At 43.6% G+C, this 22459-nt stretch overlaps 2 protein-coding genes across 3 annotated transcripts in view; both read right to left on the bottom strand.

Moving 5' to 3' along the window:
- Positions 1-9202: 9202 nt before the first annotated feature.
- On the bottom strand, positions 9203-11830 carry LOC117537032. The gene is given in 2 exon segments (XM_034202208.1): positions 9203-10702; positions 10704-11830. Coding segments are annotated over 2 exon segments (1356 nt in total). The 5' UTR covers positions 11555-11830; the 3' UTR covers positions 9203-10197.
- Positions 11831-14727: 2897 nt separating this feature from the next.
- The window catches only part of atp7b (ATPase copper transporting beta), a 29835-nt gene continuing 22103 nt past the window's right edge, over positions 14728-22459 (bottom strand). Inside the window, exons 16-21 of one of the 2 annotated variants that reach the window (XM_034202177.1) lie at positions 21624-21764; positions 21395-21537; positions 19648-19851; positions 17158-17275; positions 16462-16564; positions 14728-15851 (exon numbers count right to left, since the gene is read on the bottom strand). In XM_034202177.1, coding sequence (XP_034058068.1) covers positions 15626-15851; positions 16462-16564; positions 17158-17275; positions 19648-19851; positions 21395-21537; positions 21624-21764 — 935 coding nt within the window. In that variant the 3' untranslated portion in view covers positions 14728-15625. Of the gene's footprint in view, positions 15852-16461; positions 16565-17157; positions 17276-19376; positions 19433-19647; positions 19852-21394; positions 21538-21623; positions 21765-22459 lie in introns of those variants that run through there. The other variant, XM_034202178.1, reaches the window with a different exon arrangement.

Raw genomic sequence — 22459 nt, 5'->3', positions numbered from 1 at the left:
GTGTGAGCTAGCTTACTGGTGTGGTTTCCTGCTTGCTGGGAGACAGCGAGATAGCGCGAATGGACGCGGGAGGGGGGGTGCTGAGGCCAAATGAAAAAGATAGATCTATAATTCAATTAAAACAATTCCAATGAGTTTGCTGTTCAATAATCCGATGGTTCAGTGGCCCATTGTGGCCCATCTCTTTGAGCCGCCACTCAAAATATTTTCTTGAATATCTAACGCTGACCTTAGTCTGTAAAGCTCGACCTCTCTCCTGTCAAACGGTCTCAACATTAATTACAGTCCACATTACTATTCCCTAGGGCTGTAGCATACATCTTAATGAATTGAATATTATTAATTAGAAGGGCACACATTCATATGTGTGCCCTTCTAATTAATAATATTCAATTCATTGACTCTATAAGTACAGAGAAATTATATTGGTGCCAGAAATTCCCGGTATTAAAATAAAAATGTATATATTATCCGGCCTCCCATTGGTGAACAAATTGGAACAAATCCTGGACAGCCATTGATCCAGAAATTGGAACATTGGAACAGAGAAGAACAGTTCGCTGGTGACGCAAGGATGACACGCAAATTCGTGAAGCGTTCCTCCTTGCCAATTTTTAATGATTTTTAAAAATAAATCCTGATTCCTATCAAGCAGAGGTGGAAGAAGTACTCAGAACTTCCAGTTAAGTAAAAGTGAGGTTGCTTCTCTTGTTTTATACAGTATTTTGTGTTTTTTCCCTGCATGTTCTTTAGACCAATCAGACCAGAGAGAGCAGCTCGTCTCTCCACAGCAGAGATGGGATGGTCTGGGAGGACGAGCTGTGGTCCGTGCAGTGGGAGACTCAGAGTGGGGGTTCCGTCTCCGGCATGATCTGTGTGGGCTGATTACGCTGCGCCAATGCGGAAGGAATGGCTCGAATAGTGTTCTGAGCATATCCCCGAAAAAAGCAAGACATTGTGGAAGTGTTTCTGGAACCAAAAACGTGTGGCCATTTTCCCTGTTTCGGTGAGAAAGAGTGGGTGTTGAGGCGTTGCGTGTGCAGCGTACCTTGCGCTGAGGTTTTTGGTTAGTGGCTCGTATGGGCTGAGATACGAGTTCAGGCGGAAGATGTGGATGGGGAAAGAAATTCCCAGCTGATCTGTTTTGCTCCTTCGGAGTTTGAATATGAGAGAGTTGTTTGTGTGGAGGGATATGTCGGATAGTCTGGGGTGGTGGTGAGGGTTGTAGGCGGATGAAGTGGGTGCGAATTCGGAGCTTCGCAGGAAGCTGAAGAATGCTAGCAGGAACATGCATTCTAGGGTAAGGTCGACCATTGGTGATAAGTATCCTGAGCGTAGGGAACGGATGCAGAGGCTGAGAAGGTCGGAAGTGAGTGGCAGTCGTTTGGCTGTGAGGGAGGGTTCCTGCTTACGTAAGCCTTTGATAAGCATTGTGACGTGGCTATGGGACGTGGAAGGACATGGTTGGCCACTGGCTATTTTAATGAAGAAGTTAATTCCGGCCAAGTACGAACACATCACACCCATCCTCAAATCACTGCACTGGCTCCCGGTCTCACTCAGGATTGACTACAAAATCACCCTCTTCACTCATCAGTGCATATATGGAAATGCTCCCTCCTACATCAAGGAATTGCTCATCCCACAAACCTCCACGAGGAACCTACGTTCAGTAAAGGAAAACCTCCTCATCCCACCAAGGACAAAACTGAAGACCATAGGAGACCGAGCCTTCTGCTCCGAGACTTTTATACTAATAAAGGACTGGCTTATCTAAAGCCAGTTGAGTAGCACTTGAAATGTTTTTGCTCTATGAAGCCTGATGTACTTATATGATTCTGTTTTCTTCAAGTTGTATTTTGTTGGTCGAACGCACTTATTGTAAGTCGCTTTGGATAAAAGCGTCAGCTAAATGCAATGTAAGATGTAAGGTAAGACTGTGGAATGCCCTCCCAAACCAGCTGAGGACACCACAGACTGTGGAGGCTTTCAAAAAAGGCCTAAAAACGCATCTTTTTAGAATAGCCTTTAACTAGATTTTTAAATCCCCCACATTATGCCATGCCGGCATGAATGTCACAGCTTTTATTATGTTGTTTTAATTGTTTTTTTATTGTTTTTTATTGTTTTTGTTTATTTGTTTCACCCTAATGAAGAGAATTAAATTAACACATTATAGCAGGAAGTTTAATACAGTGTCATTTTTGGTATATTCATTTTAATGTCCCCTGATATATAAGTAGTGTGTTTTTATATATTCATGTGTGTACTTGTGTTGGCGTATTCCTCTGAGGGGGGGGGGGCTGATGATTCACCACACAAGGAGACTGCTTTCTAGCACTCAGGTTGCCCTCTCATGGTTCCTTCACTGCCATGGAAAGTGGTGTTCTGTTCCCAAAGAGTTCATGTACTTTGGGTCTCAGTTTCTGATAGATTTATACAATGTTGGGACAGACACAGTAGAAAAGAATGACAGTAGTTATGTTTCAAAATGCCTTGTGTAAGTTTCTCTCTGGAGAAAGAGATAAAAAGGGGGAAATGAAGAGAATTAAATTAACACATTATAGCAGGAAGTTTAATCAGTGTAATTGTTGGTATATTCATTTTAATGTCCCCTGATATATAAGAAGTGTGTTTTTATATATTCATGTGTGTACTGTTGGAGATTTAAAGGGATAGCTGATCCGCTTTTCAAATCTCCGCGCGTTCCTATGAAGCTGTTTATAATACAGGAAGGAATCCATATCTACAAAGTAACCGTTAACAATAATCTACTTTAATGGCAATATGACAATGCAATACAATCATTACAATACAACATGATATATTACAGTTATATTGTAATGCTTAAGGAGTAATGCCGGCTTACTCCTGCACTGGTTCGCATACTGCAGAGCTACTTTCACCCGAGGGCAGCATGTGAAGAAGAGCCCGAACGCCAGGGATCCACCGGATATATACCAGAGTAAGAAGGAGGGGTTTGGTGTTAGGTCAGCTGGTCATCTTTTCAGGTCATCTCATTGGGAGACGCAACGCTGGCCAGCAGGAAACCAAACAGGCTCACTTTACAACAAAAGGTCTCAAGGCCTGCATACCTACACCTCCCCCAGAGCAATAAAACCCTGTTTACTCCAACCAGCCCAGAATGTTTATAGCAATTTGTAGTCCTTACATTTATGAAAGGATAAAACAGAGAAATCAATATAAAACACAAACACAGGTATTGTTTGAACAGTATTCACTTAACTGCTACTGTTGATAACCACCAGAGAAACCCAAGGGACCTCTCTTAACATCACAACCACTGTAGCTCGTTCTAAGTTGAATGAAAATCAGGACATGCTCTCACCTTCCCCCATCTTCCTTTGTCCTCAAAAACACATGTCAACAGGCCCCAAATGCAGCTCACAGTTTTATCCAAATTATTCTCATTTTAAGCTTATCCATAGTTTGCTAACATGAATAAATACAAATATAACTCTACAAATCCCCCTTTTTATCTCCTTCTCCAGAGATAAACTTAGACAAGGCATTTTGAAATATACCCACTGTCATTCTTTTCTACTGTGTCCGTAAATCCATCCGAAGCTGGTATTTAGAGTACTTGAAACCTTCATGGAGACAGAACACCACTTTCCATGGCAGTGAAGGAACCATGAGGGGGTAGCTGAGTGCTAGAATCATCAGCCCCCCCCCCCCCTCGGAGGAATAGCCCACAAGGACAGCTAATAGGGAGGGGGAGATGCAGCTTTCCCTTCACGGGTAGAACTGATCAGAGCGAAGTAGACTCCTCTGCTGCCTCGAAAAGTCCCCTGTGCCGTCCTGGCTTGTTGTGTCTTTGTCCCCCCAATCCGCTGACAGCAGCTTCTGGGCTGCCTGCTAGAGAGATGTCTTCCTCCTCCTCGTCCTCCGGCCCGCTGATGGCGGCTTCCGGGTCGATGCTGTAGAGATGTCTTCCCGATCCTCCTTCTCCGGCCCGCTGATGATGCCTCCCGGGTCGTCTGCTGTAAGGATGTCTCCAGGGTCCTGCTCCTCCAGTCTGCTGCTTCCGAGTAGTCCACGTCTGCCAGGGCCACGTCCGTCCTGATGTCGTCCCCTGGTCCTAGTAGGTGGTTTCCCCGCCGCACACTGGCTCCCGTGGTACGAGCTGTCCCCCTTTTCTCCCAGGCAGACGGCATAAGAGGTCCGCTGGGTCACTCGGTCGGGGCCGGAGAGCCTGGGGTTGAGCCACTTTGTCCTGATGACTTTCAGCCACTCGAACTCTGCTGTCGGCCTCGTGCTTCTCGGGTCCCCCTTTTGGCGCCAGCGACCTGTGTGGAGAAATCTGATACAACTCCCTCAAGCCTACGCTCAGCTGTTTTGACCCACTTGGAGCCTCTTGGTGGGGTGTCTTGAAACAACAGCCGTCTGTGAACAGGTTTTCCAAATTAATTGTAGACCTCCTATCTGCCAGTGCAGCTTCAGAATCTTAATACTTGGATTGTGCCAACTAAATAAGAACCTCAACATCTTTAGGTAAACTAAATAACATATTTCAATAGCTCTGAATTTCTGACAAGCATCCGTGTTTATTTTTAAATGAAATCCTATTTAAAATCCAAATATAATATGAACTGCTAATGTTTCTGGTAAAGAAACACACTAATGTTATGGATTCAAAAACAACCAAAATCACGATGCTAACAAAGTGAATGATTTCCTGGTGATACTGCTTCTACCTGTCAGTGCTTAGATATTATCACGCTGAAAAAATGAATACAGAATTCCAACAAACTGTCATCAAATGTCTTTCTATTATAAATTTAGATGAAATGTATATCCCCATAATGACCTAAACAATAAAGTCTATGGCTTTTACTCCTTTACCAGGCTAGTTACATGATGTTGTCTAAATTAAATTCTGTCTCATTACATTACTATGTTTTAGCTTAACTTAACTGTAATATGTTCTTTCTACATTTCAAACCTCAGTTACTCTAATGTCTGTTAAAATATTACAAAACTGTTTAACTATCACAGGTCAACTTCTTCGGTTTCACAGTAGCCCCTTGGCCACTGCTTCTGCATTACCTGTTATAATTCAAATCAATATTTAGAAACATCTCAACATTCATCAAACAGTATCTTATCCCCAGATATGGAGCAGGTTAATTACATTCAATGCTCAGTTTGAACATCTGGGTTGGGGCGGAAGGTTTCTGTCAATCCTTAAAAGAAAAATTTAAATTGTGAATTTTACAGCCATGTTGACATTTATACATTATACTCACTCCCCCCTTTTACACATGAAATCATGTGTAACAAAAGCCTGTAATGGGAGGGGAACAAAAACTGTCAGGTAATTGGTTAGGGACATAACGAACATTATTTTCAATTTGACATCATTATCATTATTTCCACAGTGAACACTTCAGTGAAAAGAAGTGTTCCTCTCCGTCCTTCAGGCCTAAAAGAAACAGAATCTTCAGCTTTTAGTTTTACATTTGCAAACCGCCAACTCATGTGAGAGTAAAATATCACATGTGCGGTTTCCCCTTTTTGTGGGATTTTTAGGAAACCTCTCGTTTCCCTTGGAGCTCCAAAATAATATGTTAGTCCAAAAACATGCTTGGTTAGTTATTGTTTTAGAATCATGCAGTTACACTGATCACATGCTGGCATTCATTCACACTCACACTGTCTGGTTGTCATGTCAAGTTTGGTCAGGTCCACCCCAGAGTCAGTCATCCACAGTGCCTTGTCAAGTTACACTGTCGGTCAGGGTCAAAGGTCAGTTGGTCTCCGTCTTTTTTGGCCATGTGTCGTGCTCTGCAGAGACTTTGACATTTCAGCATAGGCCAGTATCCTTTGTCTACAAAAATATGTCACGATTTCAACTATAATTTTCAAGATGATTCTCACTTGTCATTGGGACTTCTGCCTCCCACTTTTCCTGAAACTTGGTACAAAACTCACTTCCTTCGAGTACCACTACTACTGCAATCCAATTACACCTAATTAGTATTAAAATGTCTAATGATCTATTTCAGAAACTTGTGTACATAACTATTATCTTGAGTCAAAACATTACTAGGATCTGTGTCGCTCTGCATTTCATAGCTCATTATAATTCTGGTCTACTTAAAAAACGATGTTAAACTCTTTAGCAGTGTGTGGAACCTTGGGTGTCCGAACATGCCACAATTACTCCCTCCTTTATCAAGGATTTAAAACCGAAGTCTGGTAATAACTATGCCACAATGGTGAAATCAACACTTTAGATTGGAATTTAATATGTGGCTTGGCACTAGCCATTAATACAAACAAAGATTTGTCCTATAGAGTGGTTCCTAAAACTATCCTTTTAATGGTGATCAATATTGTAACCAATGAGATCACTACTTTATTCACACGTGAATAAAAATGTCTTAAAGAATGATTTGTTAACATGATGAAAATATTGAAGAATATGGTTCTACTCTGTCAGTGTGTTTTAGGATGATTATCATTTCACTTTAATAGTTTCCTCTTTACTGCTATTTTTAATTTACCAAATGATTAATAAATCTTTCTGTCTTTACGTATTTATGAAGTTAATTCAAGTTATTTAAATGTGCGTTTCGTGAATAAGTGTGTTTATGTGTAACTCACTCATTCCCGTTCTCCTTTCCTCCTCCCCTGGTTTTCTCAAGCCGTGACCCCGGCCTCCTCACTTCTAATCGACCATGCCAACTCCTCTGATTCTGTCTTCTCTTCAGTCCATCAGCTGTTGAATCCATCCACTGTAACTTTTGTAGGCAGCCATTGGCCCAGTCACATCTGCAGCCCCATCATGCCACTGTTGTTGCACTCCTCCTTTACAGTCTCTCTGCTGTTTTTATGGAGGGCGGATTCTGCTCTCATGTCTATTGTGCCAAATCTCGCGGCGCAGTTTGGAACTTCATGTCCTGTTTGAGGGACCGATGAGAGTTTGCCTCTTTGTCAGCATGCTGGTTTGGTTCTGGATGCCTCAGGTCGTTGTTGGTTCAGCTCTGGTTCTCTGTCTGTACGATGGAGAAGGAGGAGTCTCCTGTTGGGTTAGGTCTCGTTGTCTGCTTGGAGGGTCGGGATCAAAGCCTTTCTAACTCAGAGGGGGAGTCCAGGTCCCGGTACACATTACCTATAAGAACTCTAGCCCACTGATGTTAAATAAATCCAACCCTTTCCACTCTGTCTCTTTCTAATCATACTATCTGTCTTAGTTGTTAAATGCCATGTAATTACAAAAACTCACTCCAAAAATTGTTTCATCCATTGTTACATATTTACCCAACACAACTCCGAAATACTTACATGTTTCCAGCATCACATATTCCACACACTATGAAAGAACATCTCCATATCTTCTCTCATTTTAAATCCCACTGTTACTTCGAACAATAGTAAACCTGCAGGGCACACCAATCGGATCACAGTAATGAAATTTGAATCAAGTGTAGGCCTATGTCTTCTTTCTGAACATTTATTTATATGGTCTAAATTTGCAAACAGTTCGAGTGTAAAATGTGTTTTGCACAATGTATTTACACTCTACAGATTCTTGAGTTTACTCATCTCTTGGTGCTGTCGTTGTAAAAAATGTTCAATCCCTTATTGTTTTGTTTATATACTGGGAACGTGCTTCCCGTCTTCAATACCGGCCAGCAATGTAATGATTAAACTCTAAGCTCGCAGAAGTTTCAAGGGTGTGATAACCCCTTTCAGCCACTAGATGGCAGCAGCAGAAGTTTCAAGGGTGTGATACCCCCTTTCAGCCACTAGATGGCAGCAGCAGAAGTTTCCAGACAAAGGGAAACGTTCTCCCTCGATTTAATATATAACAGACCTCTGGCTTTAAGCTTTTAGCATTGGTCTGTTATTTAAACCCCAGTTTTAAACGGCGACTCGATCTGATATATCGAGTTTCCAGGTTTTGTCGTGCAGGAATCAAACCTCGCATTCAAACAAACTGCACCATCTCCACGCCACTCAGGAATAATCTACCTGCAGATCCGCGCCAAACTGCTCTATTTTACGTCACGCAGGACTTTCGTCTACCTGTCGATCAACGTTTACGTTTTGTATATAACTTTCCTAACATAGTAAAATATGCATTGTATATTCCATTTAAACTATAAAAACATTGTGAAACGCCTACAGACAATCCTAAAGTTTTAGCGTATCCAATTACAGACAGGCGACTTTCATCGTCTGCTTACCTTATTTGCAAAGTTGCAGAGTCCTGCTGATTGTCTGAGATGTTTGAAAGCGTCTGAATTCTTCCTCAGCTTCGTTATATCTAGACGTCGGGTCACCATTTTGTTGGAGATTTAAAGGGATAGCTGATCCGCTTTTCAAATCTCCGCGCGTTCCTATGAAGCTGTTTATAATACAGGAAGGAATCCATATCTACAAAGTAACCGTTAACAATAATCTACTTTAATGGCAATATGACAATGCAATACAATCATTACAATACAACATGATATATTACAGTTATATTGTAATGCTTAAGGAGTAATGCCGGCTTACTCCTGCACTGGTTCGCATACTGCAGAGCTACTTTCACCCGAGGGCAGCATGTGAAGAAGAGCCCGAACGCCAGGGATCCACCGGATATATACCAGAGTAAGAAGGAGGGGTTTGGTGTTAGGTCAGCTGGTCATCTTTTCAGGTCATCTCATTGGGAGACGCAACGCTGGCCAGCAGGAAACCAAACAGGCTCACCTTACAACCAAAAGTCTCAAGGCCTGCATACCTACACCTCCCCCACAGAGCAATAAAACCCTGTTTACTCCAACCAGCCCAGAATGTTTATAGCCATTTGTAGTCCTTACATTTATGAAAGGATAAAACAGAGAAATCAATATAAAACACAAACACAGGTATTGTTTGAACAGTATTCACTTAACTGCTACTGTTGATAACCACCAGAGAAACCCAAGGGACCTCTCTTAACATCACAACCACTGTAGCTCGTTCTAAGTTGAATGCAAATCAGGACATGCTCTCACCTTCCCCCATCTTCCTTTGTCCTCAAAAACACATGTCAACAGGCCCCAAATGCAGCTCACAGTTTTACCCAAATTATTTTCATTTTAAGCTTATCCATAGTTTGCTAACATGAATAAATACAAATATAACTCTACAGTACTTAAGTACTTTGTATTTAATAGTAGCAGTTTATATGAACAAGAAGCTGGAGACATGAGGAGTGAAAACTAAATATCCTTATATAGACATATGCTATAGACAGCAGAGGGTAGAATGTGTGTGCGTTGCAGTATAATAACTGCTCAATTATACTGGTGTTTGCATTCTATTGACTTCTCTGTTTGATTCTTTCATGTTGTGAGTACTAAATTGCCACAACATTGTGAAGAAGTAGGCTTAAATGTGCTTAAATTACTCTATGTGAAATAAGATGCAGTTGTGCAGGACAGGAGACTAGATGGGGGAGGGGAGCAGAGAGGGAAGTCTGAAGAATGTGTGTGTGTGAAAGCTGCAGAAATACCAGATGTGCGGTATGTGCGCGCTGATACGCTACGAAAGCCCATCGTTTATATATGGGCCAATAGATTACCTGTATGGGGGTAGCATCCATACAGCTCCTCCCTTGTTTTTACAATATCTCCTGTTGAGTCCTTGTGTCCGGTCTCTTTCCTCCTGCCGTCAAGACGATGAGGTTCTCCCGGCATTTGGACCAGAGCAGGGGGTGGGCCTACCCCTTTGAGAAGTGTAATGTATTCTTACCTTTTATCATTAAAACAGATTATTGTTTAACCCTGTATCTGGTGCTTTGAATTCCTTCCTTTATGATTTTACAAGATGCTCACCAAACGAACACGCGGAGCCGAGGTGGGTTTTAAAACCACTCTGACTCCAACACTTTTTAATTTTTAATTTTGTAGCACTTTGAGTTTTGTTTACGCAAATGAAAAGTGCGCTTATAAATAAAATATATTATTATTATTATTAAGTATGTCTGAATGGTGGATGTCCGGCACTTACGGATGGAATGAGCGTGAGTAATGAAATTGCAGACGGATATGACGTCCAGAGTGGGGAATGGTAGCTGGTATGCGCCGTGATATGCCTTAAAGCAATTCCAGCCGGTGAGATAGGCTGACAAGGTGCTTGGGGCAAGGCTGTTGAGGATGGCTTCCCGTGAAGCGTGTGAGAGTAGTTCCAGTTGTGGGTTTAGTTGAAGGTGGTGGCTGAAAACGGTGGGACTGGTATGGGATGGAGATCCGCCTCTGGGGCCAAGTATCTGAATTTCTGAAATTGGAAACGAGACAAAGAGTCAGCGATGCCATTCTCATGACCTGGGATGTGTGCTGCTTTGAGGATGAACTGGTGTTGGGCAGAGATTAAGGTGAGTCTGCGGAGGAACTGCATGATGGCTAGGGAGCGAGATCGGCCTTTGTTAAGGATCTCTACGACTGCGCTGTTATCGGTGTGGATGAGTATAGCTTTCCTAGACCATTCATGCCCCCAAAGAATGGCAGCTATGATGATGGGATATAGTTCGTGAAGTGCGGATGAAGGAGAAAGCGTCTGTGAATTGAGAGCTGTGAACTCTGGGGGACAGGTGGATGAGAACCATCTCCCTGCATAGTAGCCGCCGAAGCCTATGGAGGGGGCTGCGTCAGTGAAGAGTTGGATATCCTCGGGTTTGGTAATGAAGTCATCATAAAAGAAAGATGCCGTTCCACGAGGACAAGAAATCCTGCCAAAGGTGCATTTCCATTTTGCATGTGTCGTCGAGAACTAGTCGATAGTTGATGGAGGGAACTGACGCCGCTCTTTTCAGCAGGTTGGACAAGAAGGGTTTTGCTTGAGGTATTATGCGGATGGCGTAATTTAGGTGGCTGAGGAGGGCTAACAGCTGCCGTTTCGTGAGGAGAGTGATGTGCTGTACTTTTTCTGAGTGTAGAGAAGCCTGGAAAGACATTGAGTCCAGGGTGATGCCTAGAAACTCAATAGAGGTTTTAGGCCCTGAGGTTTTCTCTTCAGACAGAGGGATGCCAAGGTCTGAACATTTTTGTATGAGTGTGCTCAGCCCGTGGCAGGAGGGTGAGGATGGTGGAGTGACGATGAGAAAGTCGTCAAGAAGATGGAGCACATAGGGGAGTCTGTGGTTGTTTGTCAAGATCCAGCACAGAGCTTCTGAAAGGGAATCAAAGATTTTGGGACTGCTTCTGCAGCCGAATATGAGGCGTACTGAGAAGTAATAGGCTCCCTTCCAGTACACTCCGAAGAAACGCCAGAAGTCTGGGTGAATAGGCAAGATCTTGAATGCACTGGTGATGTCTGCCTTAGAGAGCCATGCTCCGCAGCCTGCTGAGCGGATGAGGGTGATGGCGTGGTCGATGTTTGCGTATTGCATCGAAAAGTCTGGGCTTGGAATGACGCTGTTAATGCTCGGGATGGCTGAGCCGTGTGGAGAAGACAGGTCTATTATGAGCCTCTTTTTCCCGGAGTATTTCCTAGTAGCTATGCCTATTGGACTGATGCGGAACACTGGAAAGGGGGGACTATCGAATGGGCCTATCATGAATCCTTCTTTGACTTCTTTGGCCAGTAAGGTGTCGACGGTGTGAGGTTCTGTTAAAGCGGACTGAAGGTTGTGGCAGATGTGAGATGTGTCAGGAAGTATTGCTATGCCTGGGTGGAAACCATGGGAGAAGCCATTGGTGAGAAACTAAACAAACTGTCTATCTGGATGATTTACTAAGGCGGTAGCCAAGTTGCTTACCTTGACGGGTGTGCTGAGGTGCTGTGCTGGTCAATCTGCTGGTGTAGTTGGGGTGTGAGGGCAGGTGCTGCTGGCTTGAGCACCACCGCAGAAAGAGCAGATGTGCATGAGGCGGCAGCTAGAAAGAGTCCGTGAAGGAGGACGGAGGCCTGTGACGTCACGACCCGTGGTGCGCGCGCGTCGCGCGGTGGTTGGCACTGGAGCAGGAAGAGCTGTGTGTCTCGTTGTTCTTGCCGTTGTGCTGCTGTAGGCTTTGTAGAGGTTGAACAGTCTAGCCTTGTTGTCATTTCGATTAAAGTGGATGCCGTTTTCTTTCGGGAAATGTTGGAGTTGAATGACTGTCCACCTCCTGAGTTCGAGCGCCGTTTCGGATCGCGGCTCCGTCCCACAGTCGTGTCGAGTGCGCCGCTGCAAGTGGCCGGGGGCTGCGAATGAGGCAGGCTGCCGGTGGTGGAGAGATTGCCGCTGGCTGTGCCTGTTGTGGCCCCGGTTGTTTGCCCTCACTGGCGGAGTAGACGAAGCCTGGGACCTGTCTGGAGTTGGAGGTATCTCGTTCGGGGGAGCTTGAGTGAGAGCGGTGGCGGCTGGTGTGTGGGACACTGATTGCCGAGCGCACGCGGCTCCGTTCGGATGCTTGGCTTAGATCCGATTGCTGAACCGCGGATGGCGGGTAGCCGATGTCGAAGAGGTCTTCATCTGACTCCGGCGAGTTGATCAGCAGTTCGGGATCCATGGTGAGTTGAATGGTCTCGTGGTAGCGTTTATCTTGTTTGAATCGTGACGGCGCGCGGCGTGAATCACGGTCTGCCTGTCAGTCTTTGAAAGGATGGAGACAAGCAGTGGCCGGAAGTTTTGCCGGATATAAATAGGGGTGGCCATGGTTCGAGGCAGAGTTTTAGGCGTGGCCATGCTCCTATGTTAACAATGTAACCTCATAAGTAGTGACTGCAGCAAGACACGTCAAGGACACAATGGGGTTCTGGACAGGTCGAAGGCAGTTCCAGGTGCTGCTTAAATCTGAGCCAGAGGGTGTTGGCGGCCTCAAGCACCCGCCTGCCTCTTTTAATCTTGAAGGAGATCGAGGGTACCTCTTTTACCCGCGTCAGCCAGCTTCCTGCCGGCGGTGCAGGCAATCAGGCCACACGGAGGGAGGGTGCACTGGCACCAGCTGCCGGTTTTGTGGCCAAGGGGGTCATGAAGCTAAAAACTGCACTGTGCCCAAGGCCTGCCATGGCTGTGGTGGGACCGATCACCTCTACCGTAGCTGTCCTGGGCGTAGGAGGACGTTTGCAGAAGTAGCCGGGGCCAACAACCAGAGGGAAACTGCGCTCGAGGACCTCCTGGAGGGGATTTTTCAGGACCAGCGGGCTGCTATGCTTCCAGTGGAGACCGCGACAGTGGAGTAGGGGCCAGGTGGCGGCCCGGGGACTGACAGCGTGGGCCAAGGCCTCGCGGAAAATAAAGACTCACCTGTAGAAGGCGAAGTGGGTGTCAAGCCTGGGGCACGAAAAGGATCGCAGGCTTTCGGAACAGAGGTTTCAGCAGACAATGGGGACTGCACACAGGTTGGAGACAGCAAAAGGCCAAAGACCGAGGGGATGAGGAGGAAGGGGCGGGCCAAAGAGGTGGTGGCGGTGGTGGGTAAAGTAGATGGGCAGCAGAAGAGGGAGGGACTGGTGAAAGACAGCAACCAGGAGAAGGGACTGAGTCCCCCCCCCCACTTTCTTCCTCTTTCCCCCGCCTGGACCAGAACCGGCACCCCCTGTCCCCAACCCCCCTGCCGAGAAGGCAGACACGACCCCCGAGTCGGTTCAGAGACTTTGTGTGGTAGATAAAGTTAGTAGTGAGACCCCTCGGTTCCTGTAGAGGGCAAGAATGTGCCCTGGTCTCACTGGAAGTGATGGTAGTCCACCCAGACCTTCCTAGTTCAACTAAGAAATGTGTTACACGTTCTCGCTGCTGTGGGTTTGTGTTTAGTTGCAGGTTTTGTTCTAGGTTTTATTTGTTCCTCATGGGCGAGTAACTTTGTAGTAGGGGGGTAGTGTAGCGACCCTGTATAGGGTGCTGGGTGTGTCACTCAAGCATCCCCCGTCTCTCTGCCAATCACAGAGCTGCACAGTAACGCTGGTCGGTGTGCGGGCCTGTGGTTGGGGGAGCAGAGGGGGAGGGCTGGGGAGTTGTGACGTTGACCCTGCTTTTGGGAGTGGAGTACTGAGTGATGTTGAACCTGCGATCTGTAACCTGTGTAACCTATATCTGTATGCGATCAAAGGAGTTATTAAACCAAATAACTTGAAGCCTGTTTCCGACTCCTATTGTCGAACGTTACAATAGTTTCATGTCTGCTTACCTTAAGCAACGTAAAATGTGACAGCTGTGTACAACCCGGGAGCAACAGACGTAGATTAGCGGGCTAGCATCGCAGAGCAGCCAGCACTGCTTAGCATGTTAGCCTCAGCTAGCTCAGGAGCTTCCAGCTCGGTGGTAGCAGGTCCCGCCTCTTTGCCCTTATTTGGATTCAGCTGGAGCAGGCCGGAGTTAGACGATGACGTCACTGTCGAGATGGCAGTGGCCCGACCTCGCCTTCTTCGGGCTTCACAGCAACTCTGCAGATACCTAGTGAGTGACGTCACGGACACTACGTCCATTTATACAGTCTATGCTCCTAATTAGTAATAGGATTGCAAACTGTCACAATTAGAGTGAAATTATCCTCTAGTATTTACCTATATCCCATGTGTGTGAACAGCAGATTATTTTGTCTACAGTCAGTATTACAAGAAACTATTTTCAAGAACTTTTGGCTTTGCAGGAAAGGCCCAGGTGTGATTCATTACATCGTTAATGTTGTTAATTACACCTTAGCTTTTCCTGCTCTCGTCTGTCTAAATGTCCACTGTAGTAGATGTCATATTTATACTCCAGGATAGAGACATTCATAAGTACTTCAGGGCCGATGGTATGGACGCAGATTTAGTCTTTTTTGTGCAGTTCATTTTATTTTTAGGGAAATGTCACATCCATAAAAATAAATGGGCTGACTCCAAACCAAATTTGGAATATTTCTATCAAGAACTTAAACAATACATTAGCACTATTAAAAACATTAGGAATAATAAGGTATTTAAAAAATATTTAATTTGAAGTATCAACATGTATTTGTCTTTCCTTTTTTTTCTTTATGTCGTGTTTTGTGGCTTTGCATGTTTGCCCCTGGACTTTAATAAATGTATGTAATGTATGATGTTCATGTATGATATTGAATAGATGAATAATAATTTAAAAAAAGGGAAAATATTTCAAAATAAAAAAGAAACTATTAACACAAAAACAAACAATAAAACATATTTATACCCCCGAAGGCTCTGTATCTTTTGTGAAACTGTTTCCCTCTGGTTATAGAGAGCATGAATCATTACATTTATATGAATTATCCTCGGCACAGCTAAAAATACATTTGAAGGAAAAGTCCAGAAAGTCCGCCCTCCATCACGTTCGAGAAAGTGTAATCTACTCATGCAGTATTCAAACCTGAGACTCACACAGTCTGATCCAAACACTGTAGCTTTACTTTGAGTCTATCGTAAAAGTGCATTTGTACAGCTGTTACACACGGGCAAACATATTTCATATTAACTCGTGTCACATAGTGAATAAAATAAAAACAATGCTTCAGTAATAGCAGCTTGATTTTCAGACATTTCACTAAGAAAGTTGTAGATTCATGTGAAAAGTTAACGTGCCCGCTAAAATAAGAGCACTTATTGAGTTTCTGTGTACAATTAGCCTTATCTATTTACATAAATACATGGACACAAAGCGTAAACATGAGAACCAGAAACTCATCTCAGTCCTTCTTCCCTTTTCCCGTCACAACACACGCAGGTCCCGCTGCTGCACGGAGTTAATGGACGCTCCCTGGCTGTGTGGGGGGTCGGTGGGGCTTTGGCTCAATGGCTCCCGGGCTGTAGGGGGGAGCGAGGGGCTGCGCCGCGGGCCGTCCAGACCCAGATGTGTGCTGATCTGAGATGAGCGCAGGCTCCTCATCTGGCCCAGCGCTCGCACCTCATAGAGCTCCGCCGACGTCTTCTTGTACCTGCAGGAAACAGATTCATATATTCACCTCTGATCCCAGGTCAGATACAAAATTATGAAAAAGATGGAATCAATTCTTATGAAGAGAGGCCTTAGCAAACTAAATTCATTGGATTTCTCAGGGAAGGAATCAAAAGGTAATATGCATATATTGCAGTTGAATGAAATATGTCTTAATTTATACTGTAAAAAGAAAGGAGGAAATCATGTGTACTAATTGGATTTGGGCTACTTGACCTCAAAGTATGGATTTACTTACAGGCATACATTTGGGGATGTCTATAAAAGTCTACTATAATAAGCAAACAGGGACTCCCAACAGTATACAGAACTAATCACAGATTTTTCTAAACACACACTAAAGGACTGTAAAAAATAAATGTGAAAGGCGAGGTCAAAAAGCCTTTTCTACTTTAGGATAAAACAACAACAAAAAGTAAACTCAGCTAACATTATTGAGAAAAAAACAACAACAAATAAAAAAACAAGAAGTACATTTACTAATGTAATAAAAACATAAAAAACATGAAACTCAATACAAGTACAAATAAAGAAAATATAGTAAATTATACCAACAAACAACACCATCCATTCATCATAAATGGACTCACATTCTCAGCAGTAAAGAAGACAGTACCACAGAAACTGAGGAGGCGGCCATCGCTGCAGAACCCATCCACGGCTGCAGCACCAGACCCAGAGGCATGAACACTCCTGCACCCACACCAGAGGACAATTCATATAGTGAGAGAAAACACAGGTAACGCTCACCAAGAAGCGCTCAAAGCTTTATTTATTGTGTGTGGATTTAGAATCTGATCTTGCCTTTAACGCCACAAGGTGCCAGTATAAACGAAATGTCAATCCATTTTCTCTCATTCTCAGTTTCTCTTGACGTTTGTCCAACATAACTGTCTTCTTATGCTTCTTGGGTCATTTGGTAACCAATTCACCAGTAACAACGTAACCTCATCTACTCATACTATTGGGAATGTGGAGCCTTTAACACCTATAGATCCAGACGCCATGTTTAAAGGCTGACTCTTTTGAGTAGTAATCTAAAATATATAAGTAGCGTTTAGGGAAGAGAATGACACAAATATTATACAATATTCCTCCACTTAAATGAATAAGTAGAAATAAGTACTTTTTGATTTGTTTTCTTGGTTCTGAAATTCGGATTAAAAACATCAGCATTTCTGGGCTATAGAGTCAACCTTTTGAGTTGTATTTCCTTGCCTGATTAATACATATTTCTGTGCTATTGGATTTTTCCTTATCACATATTGAAGATGTTTGAGGATTACCTGCAGCGATGGGTATTCCCAGCAGGTTGTAGATGAGTGCGAAGACAAAGTTGGTTCTTATCCTGTACACCGTCTTCTTCGAGAGCTCGATGCTGGCCACCACATCCAGCAGGTCGTTCTGCAGAGTGAAGCACTTCAGTTTAAAGGTCACCTATTATGCAAAATCCTCTTCTTCACGTCTCTTCTACATCAACATGTGTCCCCTCTTCTTCATGTCTCTTCTTCATCAACATATGTCCCCTCTTCTTCATGTCTCTTCTTCATCAACATGTGTCCCCTCTTCTTTATGTCTCTTCTACATCAACATGTGTGCCCTCTTCTTCATGTCTCTTCTACATCAACATGTGTCCCCTCTTCTTCATGTCTCTTCTACATCAACATGTGTCCCCTCTTCTTCATGTCTCTTCTACATCAACATGTGTCCCCTCTTCTTCATGTCTCTTCTACATCAACATGTGTCCCCTCTTCTTCATGTCTCTTCTACATCAACATGTGTCCCCTCTTCTTCATGTCTCTTCTACATCAACATGTGTCCCCTCTTCTCCATGTCTCTTCTACATCAACATGTGTCCCCTCTTCTTCATGTCTCTTCTACATCAACATGTGTCCCCTCTTCTCCATGTCTCTTCTACATCAACATGTGTCCCCTCTTCTTCATGTCTCTTCTACATCAACATGTGTCCCCTCTTCTCCATGTCTCTTCTACATCAACATGTGTCCCCTCTTCCTCATGTCTCTTCTACATCAACATGTGTCCCCTCTTCTTCATGTCTCTTCTACATCAACATATGTCCCCTCTTCTTCACGTCTCTTCTACATCAACATGTGTCCCCTCTTCTTCATGTCTCTTCTACATCAACATGTGTCCCCTCTTCTCCATGTCTCTTCTACATCAACATGTGTCCCCTCTTCTTCATGTCTCTTCTACATCAACATGTGTGCCCTCTTCTTCATGTCTCTTCTACATCAATATGTGTCCCCTCTTCTTCATGTCTCTTCTACATCAACATGTGTCCCCTCTTCTTCATGTCTCTTCTACATCAACATGTGTCCCCTCTTCTTCATGTCTCTTCTACATCAACATGTGTCCCCTCTTCTTCATGTCTCTTCTACATCAACATGTGTCCCCTCTTCTTCATGTCTCTTTCCATCAACATGTGTCCCCTCTTCTTCATGTCTCTTCTCCATCAACATGTGTCCCCTCTTCTCCCTGTCTCTTCTACATCAACATGTGTCCCCTCTTCTTCATGTCTCTTCTACATCAACATGTGTCCCCTCTTCTCCCTGTCTCTTCTACATCAACATGTGTCCCCTCTTCTTCATGTCTCTTCTACATCAACATGTGTCCCCTCTTCTTCATGTCTCTTCTACATCAACATGTGTCCCCTCTTCTTCATGTCTCTTCTACATCAACATGTGTCCCCTCTTCTTCATGTCTCTTCTACATCAACATGTGTCCCCTCTTCTTCATGTCTCTTCTACATCAACATGTGTCCCCCTCTTCTCCCTGTCTCTTCTACATCAACATGTGTCCCCCTCTTCTTCATGTCTCTTCTACATCAACATGTGTCCCCTCTTCTTCATGTCTCTTCTACATCAACATGTGTCCCCTCTTCTTCATGTCTCTTCTACATCAACATGTGTCCCCTCTTCTTCATGTCTCTTCTACATCAACATGTGTCCCCTCTTCTTCATGTCTCTTCTACATCAACATGTGTCCCCTCTTCTTCATGTCTCTTCTACCTCAACATGTGTCCCCTCTTCTTCATGTCTCTTCTACATCAACATGTGTCCCCTCTTCTTCACGTCTCTTCTACATCAACATGTGTCCCCTCTTCTCCATGTCTCTTCTACATCAACATGTGTCCCCTCTTCTCCATGTCTCTTCTACATCAACATGTGTCCCCTCTTCTCCATGTCTCTTCTACATCAACATGTGTCCTCTCTTCTTCATGTCTCTTCTACATCAACATGTGTCCCCTCTGTGTAAAGACATTCTGAAAGTTTCAGGAACAAAGATTATCTCTCTTTTTGATCCATTTCTATAAAAACCTGTCTGAAAATGAGCTGATCAGATTTTGGCCACTTTATGATGTCATAACGATGTTTTGTCTTGTGTACCCATTAGCCAATCAGCAACCAAGGTCACCCCCCCCCCCCCCCCCCCCCCCCCCCCTTATCACCTGAATCTCCTCCTAGAGCACCATTGAGTTCTTTGTTCTTTGTAACCAAATGTCTCTCAGAGGGGCGTGGGGAGGGGCTCCTTATTTTTCATCTAAAGTAACAGACAGAGAATCAGCACTTTGGAAACAGGGCTGAAACAGAGGGGATTATGGGATGTTACAATGGATGATCTGTTTGGTGTTTCAGCCAAACACTTCAGAGACATGTTTTTTATATTTGAGACCTATAATATATTGATGAAAAACAGTATAATAGGGGACCTTTAAAGAAGTCACTCCTACTTTACACCCACTGTCAGTCACCTACCCGGATCAGGACGATGTCGGCCGCCTCTATAGCCACGTCTGTGCCGGTGCCGATGGCGATGCCGACGTCTGCCCGAGCGAGGGCGGGGGAGTCGTTGACCCCGTCCCCCACCATGGCCACTCGCAGACCTTTTTCCTGCAGCTCTTGCACTTTCGCCACCTTATGTGACGGCAGCACCTCTGCAAACACCTTCCGGATCCCCACCTGAGCGCAAACAAAACATTTTATTCCATACTATAATATGTATTTTGAATTTGTTTGCATCGGAAGGGGCACTTCAATTAACGTGAGCACTTCAGTCCATCATGCAAACGTTTCAAGACAGCAATTATAGCCAGTGTTGGGACTAACGCGTTACAAAGTCTAGTTTCTCCACCTGGAGATATTCTCACTATTTCACTTTTGTCGAGCACAAAGAAAAGAACGTTTTAGTTAAATGTAAGTTGTGTCTTGGCGGGTCAAAGATCCTATCTACTGCCCAAACCAGTCATTCAAATCTCTTAAAACATCTGCAAAAACAACATGCTGGGACGAAGCTAGTAGCTAAGACCACAGAGACTCAGCCGACGCCACTCCACCTCCACCTAAGCAACAGCGGCTGGATTTTAACCAAGGGACTGCTGGCCAGGGAAAAGTCGATAAAGCTATTGCACGGTATGTTGTAGAACACATGCAGGCTATTGCTACAGTGGAGTCACCCGCTTTCAGTTAGCATGATAGCATGTCCGGGCGGCACACGGCATATGGGACGGAAAACTTTTTCCAACTACCTGGAGAAAGAATATACAAAAATGGAAAGCCAGCTAATATCGATGCAATCCAGATTGCATATAATGCATGTCAAGTTGATCAACAGATGTTATTATTCTCCAATGCAATAACAGTACTGAAATGAAGGCTATAAGGGCATTAATGGGAGACATTTTTTCAAGTAACGAAAACGTTACTTTTCACAGTAACGCATTACTTTTTGGTGTAAGTAACTAGTAAAGTAACTGCGTTACTTTTGAAATGCAGTAACTAGTAATGGTAACTAGTTACTGGTTTTCAGTAACTAGCACAACACTGATTATAGCACATAGAGACATATTTTCAGAGGTGGGAGAAGTACTCAGATCTGGTACTTGAGTAAAAGTAGAAGTACCAGAGTGTAGGAACACTCTGTTTCAATTAACTGGAAGTAACTAAGTAAATGTACTCAAGTACTGTACTTAAGTACCATTTTGAGATACTTGTACTTTACTTAAGTATTTCCATATTATGCTAATTTGTACTTCTACTCCACTACAGTTCAGAGGTAAATGGTGTACTTTTACTCCACTACATGTATTTAATACCTTTAGTTACTTTACAGATGTGGATGAATGATGTGAAATATAATCAAGTGTTGAATCAGACTTTAGTTCCACCTGGAGTAAATCCACCAGCTACCCTGCAGTATACAAAGTCATTCAAACTAGCTGCACCTTCACCAGCTTTGAGAACACTTTCATGATCAATCATATCATATATATTATTCTGAAATGGTCCAATCTGCACAACGACTACTTTTACTGTCGCTACTTTCACTATATTTTGATGAGAATACTTTTCTACTTTTACTTGAGGAACATTTTGAATACAGGACTTTTACTGTAACAGAGTATTCCTACACTCTGGTACTTCTACTTTTACTCAAGTACAATATCTGAGTACTTCTCCCACCCCTGGTTCTGTGGGTACAGTGTTTCTCTCTAATGTGTGTTACCTGTGCAGCGATGGCTTTAGCTGTGCGCCGGTTGTCTCCTGTTATCATCACTACGTCGATGCCCATGCTTTTGAGCGTGTGCACGGCTAACGCTGACTCTGCCTTCACCGTGTCTGCAATGGCCAACATGGCACACAGCACACCTGCACAGGACACACAACATACCATGAGGTGAGAGATAGCACATGAAAAAAGATATCTTGTTTTAGTCTGCATGTTTTATCCTCACCTTCTATAGCTACCAGGATAGCAGTCTGGCCTTTGGTCTCGTGGCTGGACATGGCGGCGTCTACGTCTGCTCCAATGTGGTGACCGTTCCTCCTCATCCACTCTCTGTTCCCAATCAGGACAGAGTAAGACAGAGGCTCACCTGAAAGCAAAGAAGAAGTACAAAAACAAGTGTAGTCAGAAGCAAAGAGGACAAAGAGATGTTATGTTTGTTTGTTTATGTAAAATAGATGATTTAGAAGATTGTAATTAATGCCTTAATAGCTGATCGGGGTTGTATTTTTAAAATGTAGGTATCATATAGCCATATAATTGTGTTAGTGTGTGTACATCAGCTGTGAGTGTTTGTGCATCAGCTGTGAGTGTGTGTCAGTTTGTGAAAATAATAATAATACATATTATAACGCTTTTCCCAGTGCTCAAAGACGCTTTACAAGACCATACAATAAAATAAGAAAAGAAAATAACAACTGTGTGTGTGTGTGTGTGTGTGTGTGTGTGTGTGAGAGAGATTTGTTTGTTTGTTTCGAATTGGGATGCAATAATATTTGATGAAAATCATGTAAAATGAAAGGAAAAGTGCTATACAAATCCTGTGTGTTATTATTATTATATATGATTTTTATTTGCATTAATTTTTTTGTATTATGTCATTTCTTTTTTTGGAGGAATTACACTTTTGTGTCATGTTGACATTTGTAATGTAGCGTATTCAAACCCCTACTCAATCAGTAAAAATATGATTATACAAACAAGAAAGAGACATCATATAACCAAAGAGGATTTAAAGGTTGAACATCTATAGATATTAGTGGTGAAATAACATTTCTGAGGCAC

Source organism: Gymnodraco acuticeps, unplaced genomic scaffold (genome assembly GCF_902827175.1).
Source record: "Gymnodraco acuticeps unplaced genomic scaffold, fGymAcu1.1, whole genome shotgun sequence".
NCBI classification, from domain to species: Eukaryota; Metazoa; Chordata; class Actinopteri; order Perciformes; family Bathydraconidae; genus Gymnodraco; species Gymnodraco acuticeps.
Note: the sequence above shows the minus strand (reverse complement) of the source record. Positions and strands in the feature narration are given on the sequence as shown.